At 39.2% G+C, this 18,570-nt stretch overlaps 2 protein-coding genes across 3 annotated transcripts in view; both read left to right on the top strand.

Annotated features, from left to right (window-relative positions):
- The window catches only part of LOC306871283 (pleckstrin homology-like domain family B member 1), a 38,883-nt gene extending 32,045 nt beyond the window's left edge, over window positions 1-6,838 (top strand). The window contains exons 19-25 of the mRNA XM_079419092.1: window positions 360-429; window positions 568-811; window positions 2,172-2,259; window positions 2,651-2,797; window positions 3,866-4,085; window positions 5,279-5,364; window positions 5,667-6,838. Coding sequence (XP_079275218.1) covers window positions 360-429; window positions 568-811; window positions 2,172-2,259; window positions 2,651-2,797; window positions 3,866-4,085; window positions 5,279-5,364; window positions 5,667-5,807 — 996 coding nt within the window. The 3' untranslated portion in view covers window positions 5,808-6,838. The remainder of the gene's footprint in view (window positions 1-359; window positions 430-567; window positions 812-2,171; window positions 2,260-2,650; window positions 2,798-3,865; window positions 4,086-5,278; window positions 5,365-5,666) is intronic.
- Window positions 6,839-11,461: 4,623 nt separating this feature from the next.
- LOC306871379 (uncharacterized protein) lies at window positions 11,462-18,058 on the top strand. 2 transcript variants are annotated; one of them, XM_079419244.1, is made up of 4 exons: window positions 11,462-12,100; window positions 13,607-13,852; window positions 14,147-15,368; window positions 15,613-18,058. In XM_079419244.1, the coding sequence occupies exons 2-4, from the start codon at window positions 13,711-13,713 to the stop codon at window positions 15,797-15,799; spliced, it is 1,551 nt and encodes a 516-aa protein (XP_079275370.1). In that variant the 5' UTR covers window positions 11,462-12,100; window positions 13,607-13,710; the 3' UTR covers window positions 15,800-18,058. The 2 variants fall into 2 exon arrangements, with proteins under 2 accessions (XP_079275370.1, XP_079275371.1); XM_079419245.1 differs by having other exon boundaries at window positions 11,937-12,100; window positions 13,607-13,935.
- Window positions 18,059-18,570: the final 512 nt, after the last annotated feature.

Genomic DNA, 18,570 nt, shown 5'->3' with positions numbered 1-18,570 from the left:
TTGAGTATTTTTCCCCTTAGAAAAAAATCCATGATTAAAAAGATTTATTAGTGAGGAACCAATCCAACTAGCAGTGAGGTGAATCTCAACATTATAGACTTTGATTTGAGGCAAAATAAAGTATTTGAAAACTGGACAAGACTATGTAATTAACAGATTTGATTAGATTTTATTTTTTAAGAACTTGAAATTGAATTTAAGGAGAATTCAAATATTAGATTGAGCAATGTGTCATGTACTTAGCCAGACAGATGAAGGCTGTGGTTTGACTACAAAAACCCCCACTGTTGCTCCATTATAACTGTATAAATATTTTCAAATGTGTCACTTTCTATTTATCTCTTCTTTTTTATCTCCAGAGTCTACCAGACTTGTCTCCTGCTTATTTGGACTTAGATTCCAAGAGACAATTGGATCTAAAGGGCAGAGGTAGCCATCACTCATATTAGTTTGTAAACGGTGTTTGTTGAATAATTTAAGTTGCTGCGCCATATAACATAAAGGTGGTTGTAGACATACTGTACAGTTCTGTGTTCTTATTGATCTTTTTTGGATGTATTTTTCTAGGCCTCTATACATGTGATGATTCCAGAATCAGGCCTACGGATGCTAAACAGAGCCACTGGGGGGCACCACAGGGCTCTAACTCCCCTTTCCCACCTTCAGGTGCTCCCATGGTACACCACTCAATTCTGCACCACCAAGCACCTCCAGCTGGAGAGTCAACGTATGACACTCTGAGTTTGGAGAGCTCTGACAGTGTGGAGACCAGCGTATCTACTGGCAACAACTCCGCCTGTTCACCTGAAAGGTGAGACACAGTTGTCAAGGGAACCCTTCTTTCTGCCTCCATTCCCCTGACAACAGGTCATGCTGCCCAATTTCCCCATAAATATTTTTTTTTTCTTTTCCCAGAATAGATCCTGGGTTGTTTCCATGACAACACACACATTGACACAAAGAGACACGCTATTCTTCTCGTCTTCAAAGTTTGGTCTTGTCCCGAGGCAGAACGAGCATAGAATGTCATTTTAAAGTATGTGCTCCTTGGAGCCAGGGAGGCTTCAGGTGTTTCGTCAGATGTTGAAGTCATGAAAAGACATTCTCTTGATGTTGCCCTACTTTTCAGCATCGATCGTCTGGATGAGAATCTTTGACCATGCATTCTTACATTTCGGTTAGATGTTTCAGCAGTTTTTAACTCCTACAGCCCTGCTCACCCTCGATCAACCTTTTCTTTTGAGCTGGTAAAGGAGGCCCATCAAAAAAGCATGTAGGTCCTTACTTGAAATAGAAATAGTGAAATAGAAAAAAATAACATACTGTACTCCTGACCCAGCAAGGAGGAGCATGATGCACATGATTTTTTTATTTTTTTAACCTGTGGCAAAAACGTGGTTGCCTGGGACTTAGGAAAGAAAAGACATCACCGGGAGTGGGAAAAAACCCCCAAAACAAAGCATTTTTAACATCTTGCTACTTTATCAAGTCGTATTTAGACATTTTACCAAATGCAATTTTAACCAAACTAAATGTGCTACATTATTAAATACACACTGCTGTTCAAAAGTGTCTGTAATCACTTTTAAATAGTTAGACACAATCTAATAAATGCTTTTCTTCTGTACTCTGTTCATCAAAAAATCCTGTAGTTTCCACAAAAATATTAAGCAGCTCTGTTTTCAACATTTATACTAAGATGATGTCTTACTTGAACGAGAAAGGAGTTAGAAAGGAGGACCATGTGAAATTAAATACTGGAGTAATGGCTACTGAATAAATTACATTTGAAAATATATATAAATAGAAAATGGTTATTTTAAATTATTATACTATTACATAAATGCACTGTTTTTACTTTATTTTTAATCAAATAAATGCAGCCTTGGTGAGCATAACATAATTTTTAAAAACATAAATGGTAGCGTATATAATGCTTAACAATTATATTTAAAAATATATATAATAATTTAATAATAATAATTTTTCAGTCAGTGTATGTATTAGATTACTGAAATTATATGTATTTTATTATTTACACTTCTGTAATATTCAGCAGAATTTGTATGAAGGCTGTTGTGATCTGTCTAGAGTGAGCACTCAGGCCCAGTGTCGTCTTCTGCCACTGGAAGCACTGCAGCAACAGTAACCGTGTGTTTCTCCCTCAGCAGCAATGGGCTGGCAGGACTGAGGCTGGAGGAGATGGAGAAGATGTTGAAGGAGGCCCAGCAGGAGAAAGCCAGACTGGTGGAGAGTCGAGTGAGTACCATTAATCTTTAATTGTCTGTGAAATATAATCTATCCCTCTCCCTGTCTTTCATATAAAAGAGATCTTTTTCATGAATTTAAAAAGGAAGCCCCTGGTCCCTTTGGCATTACTGCATTAAAGATTGTTTCTTACCTACAAAGAGTGATAGACATGAAAGGCTGGATCTTAACAAGCTCTCCGACAGTAATACTCACTCAGACAATCTCTTGCTGAATTATTTTTTCATGCATCCCCAGTCACCCCGCACCGCACTGTGTATTTTATGTATTTGTATGTATTTTTTTTCCCTATTGCCTATTAAATCTTCTCACAGTAGATTTGAAGCCCCTCTGTGTCTTAATCTGTCTGTCTGTCTTCTTTTTTTTTTTTTTTTTGTGTCAGGAGAGGGAAGTCCAGGCACGAAAGCAACTGTTGGAGGCTGAGAGAAGGCGGCGAGAGGACGTGGAGAAGAGGCTGCAGGATGAGACCGCACACAGACAGAGACTTGTGGAGGAAGAGGTCAAGCTGAGAGAGAAACAGTGTTCCCAGGTCAGTACGTCTGGCAAACACCTCAATGAACTGCTCTCAGATAGCCTCCCTGTCTTTTATTAGGCAGACATAAAATCCTCACATTTCCCAGTGAGATAAAAGGGACAGTACATAGGGCTTGCATTAATAAGTCATTAATAAATATTAATATTTATAATCATAATGCTTTATAGATCAGTATTTCATGTACAATCATATGTATATATGAATGAACGTATATTTGAGTGATTGATGTGGCACTAAGGTTATTCAAAAATATACTTAAAACTAAGAAATTACTTAAAAATACCAAAATCACTTATAAGAGGTGTATTCAATATTTTGATTTTTAATATTATTATTATTTTTTCTATTTAATTATTTTCATTTACTTAATTTAATATAATGCAGAAACTCAGAAAATAAAGGACCCCTTTAGCTTATTACATTTCTAACGAGTTGAATAAACGAACTAAATGTTTAGCATAATATGTGTATATAAAACATAACACCATGTTAGTGTTAAAAATAGAAGTGTTTGAAACACACAGTAGAGTAGCGCCTACACACACTCGAACAGACAGACTCTGTCTGCGTACAACTCTGAACCCAGCAGTGAGCTTCGCTGGTGCCGCTCTGAGGTCAGTGAATGTTTTGAGTTGCTCTTTAAAAGTCTTTATGAGGTCACTGGCTCAGCTTGACTGGGCCAGACAGGAGGCATGAATGCACAGAGAGCAGCTCTGCACAGCAGGTGGATGAGAGGAGACACGCAGACAGATGGTGAGAGGGAGACAGCAGAAAGAAGATAAGATAAGGAGGGGTGTAAGACAGAGGCAAGGAAGGGCAGGGCAGTAGGACACCAATGTTTTAAACACCGTTAAGTGACATTATCAAAACAATGAAATCAACCTGTGATTTTCACTACTGTATGAATTGACATTTTTCTGACACTTCTTAAATGTAGTGATCACAACTTTAAAATAATCATGTTATATTTCCATGAAATGTATTGTTATTATGTGTACCTGAGCAAGCCAGTTTTACGGAAATATTTGAGACGGTAGCTAATCTGAGCTCTGCCCTCCTCAGGCTCGGCCAATGACGCGCTACCTGCCTATTCGAAAAGAGGAGTTTGATCTGCGTTCTCATGTGGAGTCATCAGGCCACTGCGTGGACACATGTGCATATGTCATTGTTACAGAGAAAATGTGCAAAGGCCATCTTGTGAAGATGGGTGGAAAGATCAAATCTTGGAAAAAACGCTGGTTTGTCTTTGATCGACTTAAAAGGACCTTCTCTTATTACGTAGGTAAGATAATTGTTGTATTTATTCCTCAATAAATTGTCAGCAAATAGTTGTTGTGATTTTTTATTTTATTTTTTACTTTAAGCTTGAAATTATTATTATTTTGTTTTTTACATCAGTACAGCTTTGTTTTAAACTATATGTAATTATAAAAAAATATTTTAACAAATTGGTAGTATATTGAATTTAAGTCTAAAAGAAAGCTCATAATTTTTCAGTTTTTGCTTGGTACAATTCAAAATATGTAAGGTGAAAAAAGAAAAAGAGAAGAAATAAGAAGGTTAAACAAACAAACAAAAACAATCCACCTGCATTGACAAAGTGGCATATTCTGGTGAAATGTTTTATCTGGGTTCGCTCGATTTCCGATCGTCCTGTCTTTCTTTTAGATGTTCTCTCTCTTTCTCACACATATGCTTTACTCATGTGTGTAGCCTTTTCACCCCCTCACTCCCCATGTTAGTAGTGATGATGATGATGATGGTGATGATGATGATGATGAAATAAACTGCAATACTTTCTCTAGCCCAGCGTTTGTGAGGGATGGGGGTGTAGATTTACCCCTGGCTCAGTTCTAAATAACAATACTGCACATACAACTCTTCAAAAACATGAAACAAAAACAATTTATCCCATTACTAAGCAGATTTGTGTAACGAATAGAAGCGAGCCAAAAAAAATAAAGCAGTTCAAAAAGGAAAGTAATAAATCTTAAGCGTTGATAGATGCAAGGGAGCTCACTGGAGGCTGACAAGCCTAAAACAGTGGTTTCAAATCATCTACCAGATAGAATCAATCTAGAGAGAGGTGTTAATTTGGGCTAAGTAGCGAAAAGGGAAGTCTGTCAGAGAAGCTGCAGTGGGTGGCAGACTGTTAAATTGAGACAGACAATGCTTTTAGGTGAATCGCTCTGTGCGCTACGATTCACTTATACCACGTACGTCTTCAATCCCTGCAGCAAAGCTTTTAAAAAGTTTTTCTGGTTTTCTCTTTTTATTATTATAATATCTAGGAATAAAAGATATTAAAAAAGATATTACTGAAATGTAAAACAAGTGATGCAGATGTACTGTGTAATGCAAATAAACTACAAATGGGAACTGGCAAATGTAATCTCTTCTTAATGAATAACAAAGCTGTTATAAAAAACTTCTATTAACAGAATTTTCATTTTCCTCATGGTTTTTGCTCCTCAGATAAACATGAGACCAAACTAAAGGGTGTCATCTACTTCCAAGCCATAGAAGAGGTGTATTACGATCACCTGCGCAGCGCAACTAAGGTAACGAGTGCTTTTTTTAACACCTCCTGTTTACTGTCAACATCAACAAATCAAGCTCCATACCACTCACACTACAACACCAACTTTGGTGAGCACACAGTGAAAGTTTAAACAGACAGGCGTCTTTTTATAAAGAGAATTTCTTACAGCAGAAGGCAAAAGAGATCAAAGGCGGCTTCATGTTCATGTACATTTCGTCATGCTTGCTTTTTTTCCTTTTCAGCGACATGCCTTTTTTTCCTGCCCTGCTGTTCTCCATCTTCTCACACTTTAACACACTTTGTCTTTTTTTCTGTCCTTAGAGTCCGAATCCTTCGCTAACCTTTTGTGTGAAGACTCACGATCGACTTTATTTCATGGTGGCACCATCCCCAGAGGCCATGCGCATTTGGATGGACGTCATAGTAACTGGTGCCGAGGGCTACACGCAGTTTATGACCTGAGGGAGAGTGGATGCAATTCTGCCTGCAGTGATGTGAGAGCGGGCAGAACTCATTTAACAGGACATATAACATATGCAAAATTATGTTTAAAAACTTCAGCCAGCACTGACTGATTTCTTTGTCATCGTGACAAGAGAAGAACTGGAAGCAGGCTGGCCTGATGACGACGTATTATTGATGTTCAGATTTTATGTTACTAAAAGGAGAAGCAGAAAAATGTATATTTTATATATATATATATAGATGAAAGAGTGGAAGCGAAGAATGTTTGTCTCTGTATTGTTATAATACAGAGACAGGAGACAGTTATAGAGCTTACGGTATTTTATGGCATCTCAAATCAATCATGCTCAGTACTTTTTTTTTTTTTTATCTCTACAGTTGTATGGTGCCAAGTATTCAGGTGTATATACGTCAGTGTAATACCTCTTCTAGTTATTTAGGTGCAGTTACATGGTTACAATGAGATTAAATTTAATAGTACATGCTATCAGTCATAATCTCTTTTTAGGTAGAAAGTCAGCATTCACATTTTAAATTGCTATGAAAGATATTTTACCGCATTTCATGTGCTGTATGTGTCAGATATATATAATGTTCTTTGCTGCAAATATTATTAAACAAATGGCTCAGGTGCTCAGATATGTAACTAAAAACTGTAGGCCTGCTACCTGATTTATAACTTTATCATACAAGATTATTTGGTGGGGGACCATTGCAGTACATGTTTTTGTTTTCAAAACCTTGGTACTTTTGTACCGAAAGGTTTTGTCTTGCCAAAGCTTCACCCATGTTGATATGTGTACTCTGACTTGCACATCTTTTATTTCAGGGTTTTAAAAAATGTGTGGATGTGCCACTATGATTTATAATCCGATATTTTGTGTATTGTGCTGTTCAGAATATTGATAACCTCTTTAATGAGAAGAACAGTGTGAACTTTTGATAATTCAGTGTTACAACACTAACAATGTATTTCTAAATATTAACTTTTTTCATTTGACAAAAACAAGTAGCATATACTCTGAAGCAAATAAAAAAAAATGTCTAACAAAATATAGCATTTTCTTGTGCTCATATAGAGGAGGGCTGAGCTAGTTGTCACACCTTTTACTCTAGCAAATATTTCTCAGGCTTGGTTTATTCTTAAAAGTCAGTTTCTGCATAGAGACAAATACTAATGTCTTGACTTGATTGCTTTTAATATTTGGCCATTCCATTATTGTCCAGGTGGAAAAAAAAGTAGTTAATTGAACACAAGTAGTGGGACAACAATTAAAAATCTAAAACAATTGGTACATAACAATTTATGCCAATGCAGAGGAGAAAGGGTAACATACAAACAAACAAAACAAAAAAAAACCTTTAAAAAATATTTAAATTGTTTAAGAAACTTTGTTATATAGTTGACTCCTATCTGAATGTATCTCAGTGTGGTTTTATTTTGTTCACAGATGTAACTAAAATATTCTTAGTATCTTAAAAATTAGTTGGGAAGAGAAAATTCATCAACACTTTGTAATTGAACATTTAACTCAAAACATGAGAAACTGAGAACAACTTCCCTGTGTTTTAACAAGCCCTAACAAATCATGTACAGAAAGGTTCCCTGATAAAAAAAAAATATATATAACTCTGTAGGCCTATAATCATATTGGTATAACCACATTGATCCATGCATTTAAATAATCCACAAAACAGGATCCTCACAATATTTTATGCCTAAAATGTTATCAGTCACATAGCACAAACCACTATGCCATAACTAGTGTTATATTTGCCTAACAGACAAAACATAACTGGCAAATCAAATTTATAACACCATGGGCCAGTTCCGCATGCATTCTCAGGTAATGTGAGGGTTCAGTTATAAAAGACTTTTCTCTGTAACCGGAGAACACACTTCTTAAGCCGGACATCAGATACCAACTGTATCTGTTAATGGACAGGGAATTTCCCAAGACAGTCCCACAGTAAAAACAATAAAGTTTAAAAATGAAAAAAAAAAAGTGTTATTTTAATTTTGACAAATAAACAATTGAACCCCTTCAGATCTGAATAATGTTGCACCCTGTTCTTAAGGCTTCCATAATGAGACCAAATAATAATAAAAAATTTCAGCACTCTTTAATTGTATTTTTTTTTTTTTTTCAATTTCAGTCGAAACAGTTGTACTTCACAAAAATATTCACTATTTAAAATCCTTTTTGCATTTCCCTGTTTGAGCGCTCGCTCGTGAAGCGGTTGGTTTTCCCCGTGTGCCCGGCAGAGGGCGCAACTCGTCACGTCTCAGCGCTTCAGCGCGTGTTTTCATGCTCCAGATGCGAGGGCTGTGTGCTGCTGAGGCCCCGGGGCCCTGAGCTTGTTTTCTTCTCTGCCTCGCACCCAATCATTACCACAACAGTTAAATGCAACTACAAATGTCATCAGCGTTATAATGATGCCATCTGTCTCCACCAGCAGAAGCTCACCAATTAATTTATCACTTGATGCTAATTCATCTCACTTTAAAATTAAGCAACATAAAAGCAAAAGGAACCAAACTAACAAAGATAATAAATGCAAAGAACGGCACGCTAATTTTTAACAACAAACTGAAATAAGGACGTCGCTTTTAGTTAAAAAATGTAACGTGTAAACAAACAACAAAGACGCTAATTAAACCTAGAAGATCTTTGAGTTTCAAAGAGCAGTTGAAGTCTCATATATATCAAAGCAAGAGGGGAAGGTTTGTGCCTTAAAATCACTAGGGACTGAGCTGACTTGATCAACTGTTGAGCCGGTGGTGAAGATCAACTCGGAGACACTTGAGGGGAGCCACTTGGGAATCGAGAGCCCTCCGCTTTGAAGCCGTGACCGACCTAATCCAACCATGAGAAGCGCGAGCATCTTCACACAGAAGCGGGGACGCGCTCGTTCAGACGCACTGGAGCCTTCGCTGTTTACAAATCTAAATTCGCATAAACGTAAATAACCATTCAGAAACAAATAACAATAGGCTACACCAGGGGTGGGGGGAATACCAACGCGAAAATCTCCTTGAGTTTGTCCTTGAATGGCTCGTGTTTTAGTTTGAGATGCGAGACGCACCCCAAACAGCAGCGGCGTCCCGCGGGAAGCGCCAGACAAATGCACTTTCTCAAAATCAAACAACTTTAACTCTGCCTCGCGTCCCGAAGGGACAGTCACGCCACGCAACACGGGTTATTAGTCACATTATCTTCATCTCGCGAGTTTGTTATTCTAAATAGGACACGTTTTGGGGGAAGGCGGCCGTCAAACCTCTTGAAACCTGTTGAAAGGTTATCCCGATTCCCACGATACGGCGCTTCGGTGGGAAATGAAATAAGAGTCATTTTGCTGAGATGATTCCTGTTGGATGTTATAAAACTAAAAACTAAAAAAAAAAAAAGTTATAGCAAGTGATCGAAACTTGAAACGATTTGATTGCTCGTGCAGGGGGATGGAAAAAAGACAATGAATTCAGAAGGAGATAGTGATGAAATTGTGATGTAACTGTTACTAATGTGTGCTATACATGAACTTGGCATGATGCGCTTGCTCTCTCACCCACTCCTTACTTATTTCTGACTAACATACAGAGTGAAGGCTCTAAAAAGTCAAAACAAAATAGACGAAACAAAAATACAATCATAAGATTTGCTTTTAATAGTATTTATCGATTTAGACACACGCACCCAAAAAACTGCATCTCGTGTTTGAATGAGCTTAGTTTAATTGTTTCACATATGGACAGCTGGATTTGTGGAGGGGAACAGATTTATCACTCCAACCAGCGTTTTTAATCCTCAAAAGCTGTGATTAATTAACGCCACGGCCTGGACCTACATCTCTATTTGCAACATCAGCTATTTAAGGCTGAAAAATCTCAATACAAACAGAAACTCAAGTATGATGACCCAACAGCACTGGAGCAGTCTGTGGCTGAGGTGTGTGTGTGTGTGTGTGTGTGTGTGTGATGCTGACTTTCTCTCACGCTTTGCGCAAACAGGGCGCCCCCACGGACCAATTAAGACACGGCGAGTTGGGAGAGTCAGCGCTTTCCTGGGAGAGATCCCACACTTCAACAACCATTATTATCTCAGTCAACGTTACGACTGCGGTCACGAAGATTGCATCAGGCCTCACTTCTACAACTGCGAGGCTGAGCCGACTCACAAGAGGCATTACAGTATCACAGTACCTTCAGAAGCCCCTCTTTGATCTCCTCGCTCTCTGACTGCTCCTCGAGAAAGCAGGTGTCATCTTGGTACACGCGGGGCTATAAAGAGTAAATACAATCAATTTCTCGTCAGTCGAGGAAGACGCTAGCTTCTGCTAAATGCTAAGGAATATTCCACCTGACAGTTTTAAACTTTTCTCTGTATTTGGCCTTTTTCCACGTTTTGCGATATGTTTAGCGCTTCTCGGTTTCATTACCTATCCCCCCATAAACCAAAAAGCTAAGTTTTATAATAAAAAAGCCATTTGTGACTACTTAACTCAACATTTGTGAGGACTGCGGACTGAGGTCTAAACGGCGTGTCGATACAACACAGTAGAAAAGTCATTTCAGTGAAACAGGTTATTTAAAGACACTTTTTGCAGTTATATTTGTTTAAGACCAAAGTAACTTTTCGGTGAATGTCAATGTAATTCAACAGAGACAAAACTGAAAAACACTGGCCGAGAGAGGGAGCGAGAGCGCGCGTTGCAAATCCCATGGCAACAGCAACCAGAAAACACGTCTAAAATAGGGGGCAGTGTTCGCTATTACTATAGCAACAGGAAGACATAGCTCCTTCAATCAGCTTTAGGATTTGCTGGGGGGGGGGGGGGGGGGCGACAAAGCTTGATTCTTTGAAAAACCGTTATTAACGGGAATTAAACGAGATGTACTTGTGAGTTTGAGGGTAATTTGTCTCGACTGTGAGCGCGCATGACTTGAATAGCTCAGCATAATGTACAGCCGGTCCTTCTGAAGTTCAGATGGAAATATAGCAAACAATAGATAAAAGATTATCTCTGTTCTTTCTCCTGCTAGATAGAGTTTGTGTTTCGCTTCTCCCAGAGGCAGTTGTAGAAATGCTGATGCTGAAATGGAAATAATGACTTTAAAGACGCCACCTGTTATATTAGAAAACGCTATATATGTAAACAGAGTTAAACTATTATGGACGCTTTTACAGCTCTTCTGAGTAACTGCAGTTTAGTTAATTAAGCGAACATGTAAATAAGCTATCAGCTTTATTCAATAAAATACTAATATTAAACCTACGCATAAGTCTACTTATCAAATTCAAACGTATTATATTAAAATGTATATTGCACAAAGATTTGAAATACAGAACTACAGCTCAACTGAACCAGTACAGCATTTTAAGAGGGAAGCGTCCAAAACGCGTATCAGCAAATGCCACAACTAATGTTACAGTGTTTTGTCAGTAAAGTTCCTTCCGCGACATGAAAGTTTAACCACTTTCAGAATTTGCTCTCGGGATGTTTACGTGAAACATGTGCACGGAGAGTGGAAAGCCGAGGACCACTGGGAAGCAACGTCTCCTAGCGGCAGCCAATGAGAGAACAGAACAGTTCCTCTCCAGCCAATCGCTGCACGACATGTTCGGTCCGTCCAGCGAATCTGCAAGCAACTTGAAGCGCTGATGCAACTAACCTGCAACAACAGCCACGTATCTCCTGGGTAGCAGAAAGTGTTCTTCCTCGCTGGAAGAAATCAAGTAGTCCCTGTGAAACAATGCATATTTGAACGGGAGAGTATGCTATGCGTGTTATGATGTGAATATTTCATGTATAACCAGATACTTGAACTGTATGCATGACAATCATCCAAACTCTCGCGAACAGCCGCTTTCATTACACATTCTTCTCTCAGAGCCGTAGTAGTTTTAAGTTAGGGGACGTGCCAGCGGGATTTTGTGTTTTCTCGGAAGTCGTTGAGAAAGTGAGTGCTAATTCTTGTGGGCGTTTTCGCCAACCCGAAGTGTGCAATTTATCTCGACCAATACATCCATAGGGCGGAGGAATCTATAGCACTGGGGGCTGACCGCGTGACGCAGCTGGTTGCTAGGTGTGGGTGACCTGATGCATCGACTCAATTAGCCGATTCTCAGTCATCAACTCCATCACAACAAAGCAAGACCAACAGCACTTCAGTCCTAGACACTCCGAAGGAGACATGGCTTTTTAATTGAGCAGAGTCTTCGATCCTAAAGAAACGCCGTGCTTTGCTCTTGCAACGCACCCCAAGCTCAAAACATTTAAGCAAGAATGGAGTAAGTACAACTTCTTACTTTTTGTGCCTTTGTTCGGGCTTTTGTTGTTTTGTCTCTTGGCTTTGTACTTTTTAGGTTAATTACTTTTGTTTAAGTGTTGTTCAGAGTGTTGTCACTTGTAGCAGTGCTTCAGGCGCTGTTTTATACACACTGCTGCCTTGCATATTGGAAAAAAGTTTCAGAAACTCCTTTCAGCTCGATGCTACACAGTTTTGCAACTTTAGGAATGATGCCACAATAATCAGTCTGATCTAGTTAATGAGCATTTTCACATGTTCTTTGTATTTTGACACACATTCTATTCTTTTACGCACTTTCAAGTGAGACTTGTTTGTTTGACAGGTTTTTATAGAGTGATTATCTGTGTTAAACACGTGCATCGCCTGTCTGTAGTGCTGAGGCTACAAAGGTTCTTCTCTCATTATTTCTTAGCAAATGTTTTTCTTTTGCCCATGTTTACAGCAAGTATCTGACACATTAATGTATAGTTGCAAGTTGCATGCAGCGGATGTTGTTTGTTCTTTTTTTTTTAAAAATGCCACTTTGCGAAAATGCATGTGTCGTTTTTAAAGGTGCACGAAAAATTGCTGTCTTTGGTTTCGCATTACGTCATAGATTGTAACCCACGTGCTAGCCAAGTTCAGACATCCAGTTCAGAGACGTCTGCACCCTACGCACCTGCCATGCCGCTAGAAATGACTTCTAATGCTCGATTGCAAAAGAAGAGAAGAAAGCTTTTTATTTCTGCTCTTTGCTGTTTTTCAAAGTTGTCTCGGATGACTCTGTCAGCATAAAATATTCTCCAGTGTTTGACCTTAGACTGTAAACAAACTGGACATCAGTTCAGGTGCAGAGGTAACCAGAGCATTTGGAGGCACCTTAGGTTGCATCATACAAACAAAAGACAGTCCAGAAATCAGCACCAAATACATTAAAATGAAAGAAATTTAAAAAAAATTCTGGGTATTGTGATTTGTTATTGGTATGCTCCAAAATATGATCAGAAGAAGCTTTACATTTGTGTGTGTCTTGTATATTTAGGCTGCTCATAAATTTCCCAGAAGTAGAGCATTCGCCTGGTTCTCTAGGATCTCAGTAGAACTTCCCTAAGTGGGCACAAGGGACTTTGATGGATGGAAGAGTGGTAGTTTTCTAAATTGGTCCCTCGCTAATCACCAGTGTGTCTCAGCTGATGCTGTAACGGAATGGGGGGTTATAGTTGTTTTACTCAGTTTGCACTGCATCTCTCATGGTTAACACTCTGAAAATATGGATTTATGGTCAGTTGGAGATATTTTTAGATATTTTAGGAGAGCCAGGAGTTTAGAATGGAAAGTCCCACCAACTAGGACATAATGATTTTTTCCCCCCTCCTTTCCTCCATCCTACTTTAGCAAGTGAAGAATCACAGTTGGTGTGATAGTGATGTCTCGATACCGAAACCTCCATAGACAATGTGTTTCAACGCATCGTCCCTCATCATATTGTCACTCTTTTTTTTTTTAGGTTTCATAATGCACACCAAGCCCTGTTTTCTGTGGCTCAACTATCAAACTTCACTATCGTGCACTGTAAGCTCGGACGTTTGAATCGTAGGACCAACGGACAGGATGATGACAATGTCAGCACCCATTTGGAAGACTCTACTCGTCTGCCCGGCAGACCCCCTCACTCTCTCTCACCCACAGGCTAACCACAGCCAATCGGAGGGGCGCAGAGGGGAGGGGCCAGAGGAGAACCAGCACTTAATTGGTGAGTTGCAGTGAATACAGTTTTTTATTTTTCCCAGTTTCAGGTGGGCACCGCACTGCAGCACATTTCGTTCTCCTTGAACAGTGAGTAAAACTACCAACGTGGATCTATTTTATATTATTTGTAGATAACATGCTAGTTTAATGCTACCTTTCGCATTTTGGATTTAGTAAGCACGCTGAGATGCGATTTGTTATTTTGCTTGTTTTTAATGGGTTGTTAATTTATTTGGTTGAAATAATAATAATAATAATAGGCCAATGATTAACATGTTGACCTCTGTTTTCCCCATAGGTGATGGTCTTAGTGACTGGATGACGGAAGAAGTAGATTTCTCCTCTTACCTCCCAACCCCTCACTCCTCTCCCTCCCCCAATGCATCCCTTCCCCCCTCGCCCCTCCAGCATGACATCCAGGTGCCCTCAGATTTGGAGGTCATGACCTCTCTGCTGCAAGAGGAGCTTGCTCAGCTGGAGGATTACTTCATGTCTGACCCACTCCCAGAAAAAGCCTCCAAACTGGGCAAGTGCGACAAGGGTCCAACGGCGGTTGGTCCACCGTCGTATTACCAGTTGCCCTACGCATCATATTCTACTTCCAACCAATCCGAATCCAGCCCTCTACTTGTTACCTTGGCAACTGGGGAACTTGACTTGCTGAGCTTTTGTGGGGGTCCCATTGGCCGTACCAAGATTCCTAGACATGCCCCTTACAGTTGCAGCCGCCCCAACAACAATGTCTGCAGCCGCAAGAGAGTTTCCGATGGGGTGAGGGTGAGTGACAGCTACGAGAGTAGCATCTGGAGTTCCAAAGGAAATTCCTCAGGTAACTCAGCTGTGGCACCTGGTGGGAGCTACAGCTGTGCTGAAGATGAGCGTGTGGTAGGCAAAGGCTACTGCCTAGGCAGTGCAGTGGAGATCAGGAGGTGTACCATTTTACCCAAAGAGGAGAAGAACTGCCGTTACACGGAAGAGGCCGTCGGTGCGAGCAAAGCCGGTGGTGGCGACGGCGGTGGTTACAACTTTAGCGGATCCATTCAAATTCCTCACAAGAAAGACGAAATGATGATGTACGGCATCAGAGAAATCAATTTAAGCGGGATAGCAGGAAGTGCAGAGATGGAGATGATGAGCGAAGCCAAGAATGGTGCTAGCGATGCGAAGGCCAACATCCCCTGGAAGACGGAACCCAACGAAAGTTGTTTCCTCCAAAGTACATCCCAAGAAGAGGCCTACCACAGCTTCCTTGGGGCCATCAATGACCCAGTGAAGGCAGAGAGCGTAGAGATCCACCGGCAACATAACTTCCACTGTGGCTTTCTCGAAGGCCAAAGCCCCGACTGCCTGAGCGGTGACCGCCACGGACCTGAAATGGGGTCCCCGTGTGCCAGAGGAGGCTGTGTGCTGAAAGAAGATCCCTGCATTGTGAAACCAGACCTCGAGGAGCCACTAATCGAAGTGACCCATGGTGTACGCAAACAGAAGAAGAGAGACCAGAACAAGACTGCAGCTCACAGGTAGAGTATTTTCAGAATCACAGTGGTGTCAATTGTATTCTAGACGAGTGAGCATAGGAAATTTGGTGGGGTTCTGAAGTTACACTTAATCATGAAAGTACAAAATACTTGATAGAGGCAAAATAGTACTATGCTTCAGACTACAGTGCCTGCGGGCATTACGAAGTAGCTGCTTGTGGGATTTAAAAGACCACACCTTCTGTAAGTAAAACTGAATATCCTCTGTATTAATCGTCTTTAACAGGTATCGCCAAAGGAAGCGAGCGGAGTTGGACTCATTGGAGGAACAGCTTCATGGTCTGGAGGGCAGAAACCGTGAGCTACGAGACAAGGCAGAATCGGTGGAACGAGAGATCCAGTATGTGAAAGACCTCTTGATTGAGGTGTACAAGGCCCGCAGCCAACGTCTCAAACAGGAAACCAGCGCCTGACCAAAAGCTCGACCACCTCGACGATGGTCCTGCAAGTAGAATTGTTAGCAGTCTGAAAGGCAATGGAGATTTGAGTTGGAATGTTTTCTGACTGAATGTGATCTTTTTTAGGTTGTGGTGGAGGTTGTACTATTGCACGTTACTCAATCATTTAATTTTTGTTACAAACTGACAAAGTCCATCAACAGCTGCAGCACAGACATCCACTTTCTCAGAAATAACTCCAAATCAGTCAATATGCACTGTGATTATGTCTTTGACTGTAACGACAGCCGTTTTTGATTGTTTTCTCTTACTTTTCTCAAGAGTGGCTAGACGTTTACTGTTCAGGATTGACAGAAATCAACACTGAATAAGGCAAGATCGAATGAAACGCATCTTCATTTATTTAGAAAAGGCTGTAAGGTAATATCACAAGTTCCGCATATGACCTGCACTGATTTTAATTTATACAGAGGCTGTTTTTTTTTTCTTTCTTTCTTTTAAATTTATTTCTTAGCAGTTTCAACATTTATGGTACTAATACTAATGATGTACAATCAGTACAACATTGGTAGTTCCTTTTTTTTCGTTCCATATTTTATATATTAATTAAGGAATAAGCACTGATCTTAAAAGCAATCTGTTTCTTATATATTGGGTTTCAGGGGAAGCACTTCTCAAAATAAATTTCCCTCAGGAATAACGAACCTGATTATGTGTTTTTGAATCCCCAATTTTAGATTAGTCCTGCAGCTCAGGTATACGATTTATGTCCAAAGTCATGGAGGTATGTCAGTTTGTAACTCGATGCTGAAGATATGGCACTGCCTAATAATGTTATGTGTGTTGATTCCCTGTATTTTTGTTCTTGCATGCTGAAGATTTCATAGCTCTTTATAAAGAATGTTTGTTTTTCTTTTGTCTGAATGACATGTTACTGCAAAAGTCTTTCTTGCTTAAGAAGTCCTGTTTTATATTCTCTTGGCAAACATGTTTCATTAGAGGTGAATGAGTGGCATTTGATTCACAAACTGCTGTTTGGCCCAATGTCTCTGCTGTTAATGCGACTACAATCAGGGTTTGTGATTTTATAAAGCTTGTTTGCTCTAATGTACAAGTGTGGGCTGGGGGACAGAAAGTAAAATCTTTATAGTGATTTGGCTTTTTTAATAATCACTGAAATGATTGTGGTGGCTTTATAATTGCAGACTTCCCAGCTTCTTAGCAATATTTCATCAACAATGTAAATGACTAAAGTTATCATTTTTTTGCATTTGCGATCATGCACAATCTTTGACAAATGTTATGATTTTCCTGTTTACAATTTAGTCAATTTCAGGAGTTTATTCTGGTTACTTGTCTAGTGACTCTGATTTTCTACTTGCTCAAATAGCAGACATGCATTAATCACAATCACAACAACATCAAAGAAATCAACTGCAAATCAGGCTTTGATTAGTTCATTATTCCTTTTATGGCATTTTTTTTTTTTTTTACCGTGTGTACCTTTTAATACGTAGCAATATTACAAATATCATTTAATTCCTCTAAATAAGCAACCTAGATACTGAGAGAGCTTAGCATATCGACTTTCCTGGGCGGTATACAATCATGTTTATGAAATATAGCTAATTACGCGCTGTGTTGTACGGTCATTTTGTGAATTTGAGATTTTTTTTTTCTTTTTCTTGTTCTTGTTTACAACACAAAACGACGGCACACGATTTCCAAGAGTTTACACCAGCTATAATACTAAGACTAGTCATTTTGTACGAGGCATTTCGATGTATCGTCTTCGATTAATTACTTTGTGTTTCCTGTTATTCCATTGAATTCAAATAAAGTGATTTGTGTCAGCAGCAGTGCATTTTGGCGATGATGGCTTCGTGGGAGATTTTTAGAGCTTAATCGGTAGACCTCGAGTTTAATGGAGTGTGTCCCTTGTTTGGCCGGAAAATTACAGCTTTGAAAGCCAAATATATGGAGCAGAGCTATTCCCTGTCCTCACTAAAGCACGATGTGGAGGAAAAGGAAACTCAAATGATTCCACACACTGTCACATACGTGTGAGGGAGGGAAAGAAAGAAAGAAAAAACAGCCTAACACGATTATTATACAAATGTAGGGTGTTTAAATATATGCATTTTTTGAGACGTTTGTGTTTTATTAACTGTAATTTTCATTCCTTTTGTGTCATGACAGTCGTTTTGAATTAGTAAACGTTTACGGTTTTTATTTAATAAAGAACCCAGGCAGAGCCAAATGTACAAAATAGGGAAAATAAGACTCTTTTCATGCTTGTCAAAAATCTTATTTCTGTGTAGCGGTTGATTCATTCGTATTTATGTCGAGGCTATTTTAACAGGTCGGCTTATTTATAGTTTCTGAACACCGATCAGCCCTGATGTTTATTGTTCAATACTTAGGCTACCTTACTTTTCACCAAACAGTATTTAATTGTAGTCTTAATTTCCTTCATTTTCTCACACAGAACATATATGATCACAAATCATCAGACAGCTCGCATGAGCCACTGAAATTATAACCATTAAATATTTCTGTGCTTAAGAACAAGCGACTGGACATATTTGAATGATTAGCTTATAAAACCATTCATTTGATTCACACGCTACAATTCACTTTTCCATTTCCCCTAAATTTTTAAAAAAATGTATCAGTCTAAGTATCTTTAAAATAAAGTTTTTACAATAAATAAATTGTTGATATGAATTACTAAAAGAAATCTGCGCTTTAACTTTGCGCGCTAAAGGTCTATAATGATTTACACA

Source organism: Barbus barbus (assembly GCF_936440315.1).
Source record: "Barbus barbus genome assembly, chromosome: 6".
NCBI classification, from domain to species: domain Eukaryota; kingdom Metazoa; phylum Chordata; class Actinopteri; order Cypriniformes; family Cyprinidae; genus Barbus; species Barbus barbus.
Note: the sequence above shows the minus strand (reverse complement) of the source record. Positions and strands in the feature narration are given on the sequence as shown.

What these genes read in the sequence shown, in the direction of transcription:
- LOC306871379 (XM_079419244.1), top strand. Translation starts at nt 13,711, where the DNA reads ATGATGACAATGTCAGCACCCATTTGGAAGACTCTACTCGTCTGCCCG. An exon ending in GGAGAACCAGCACTTAATTG is followed by an intron (nt 13,853 to 14,146) that starts GTGAGTTGCAGT and finishes TTTTCCCCATAG; the next exon opens with GTGATGGTCTTAGTGACTGG. An exon ending in AACAAGACTGCAGCTCACAG is followed by an intron (nt 15,369 to 15,612) that starts GTAGAGTATTTT and finishes CGTCTTTAACAG; the next exon opens with GTATCGCCAAAGGAAGCGAG.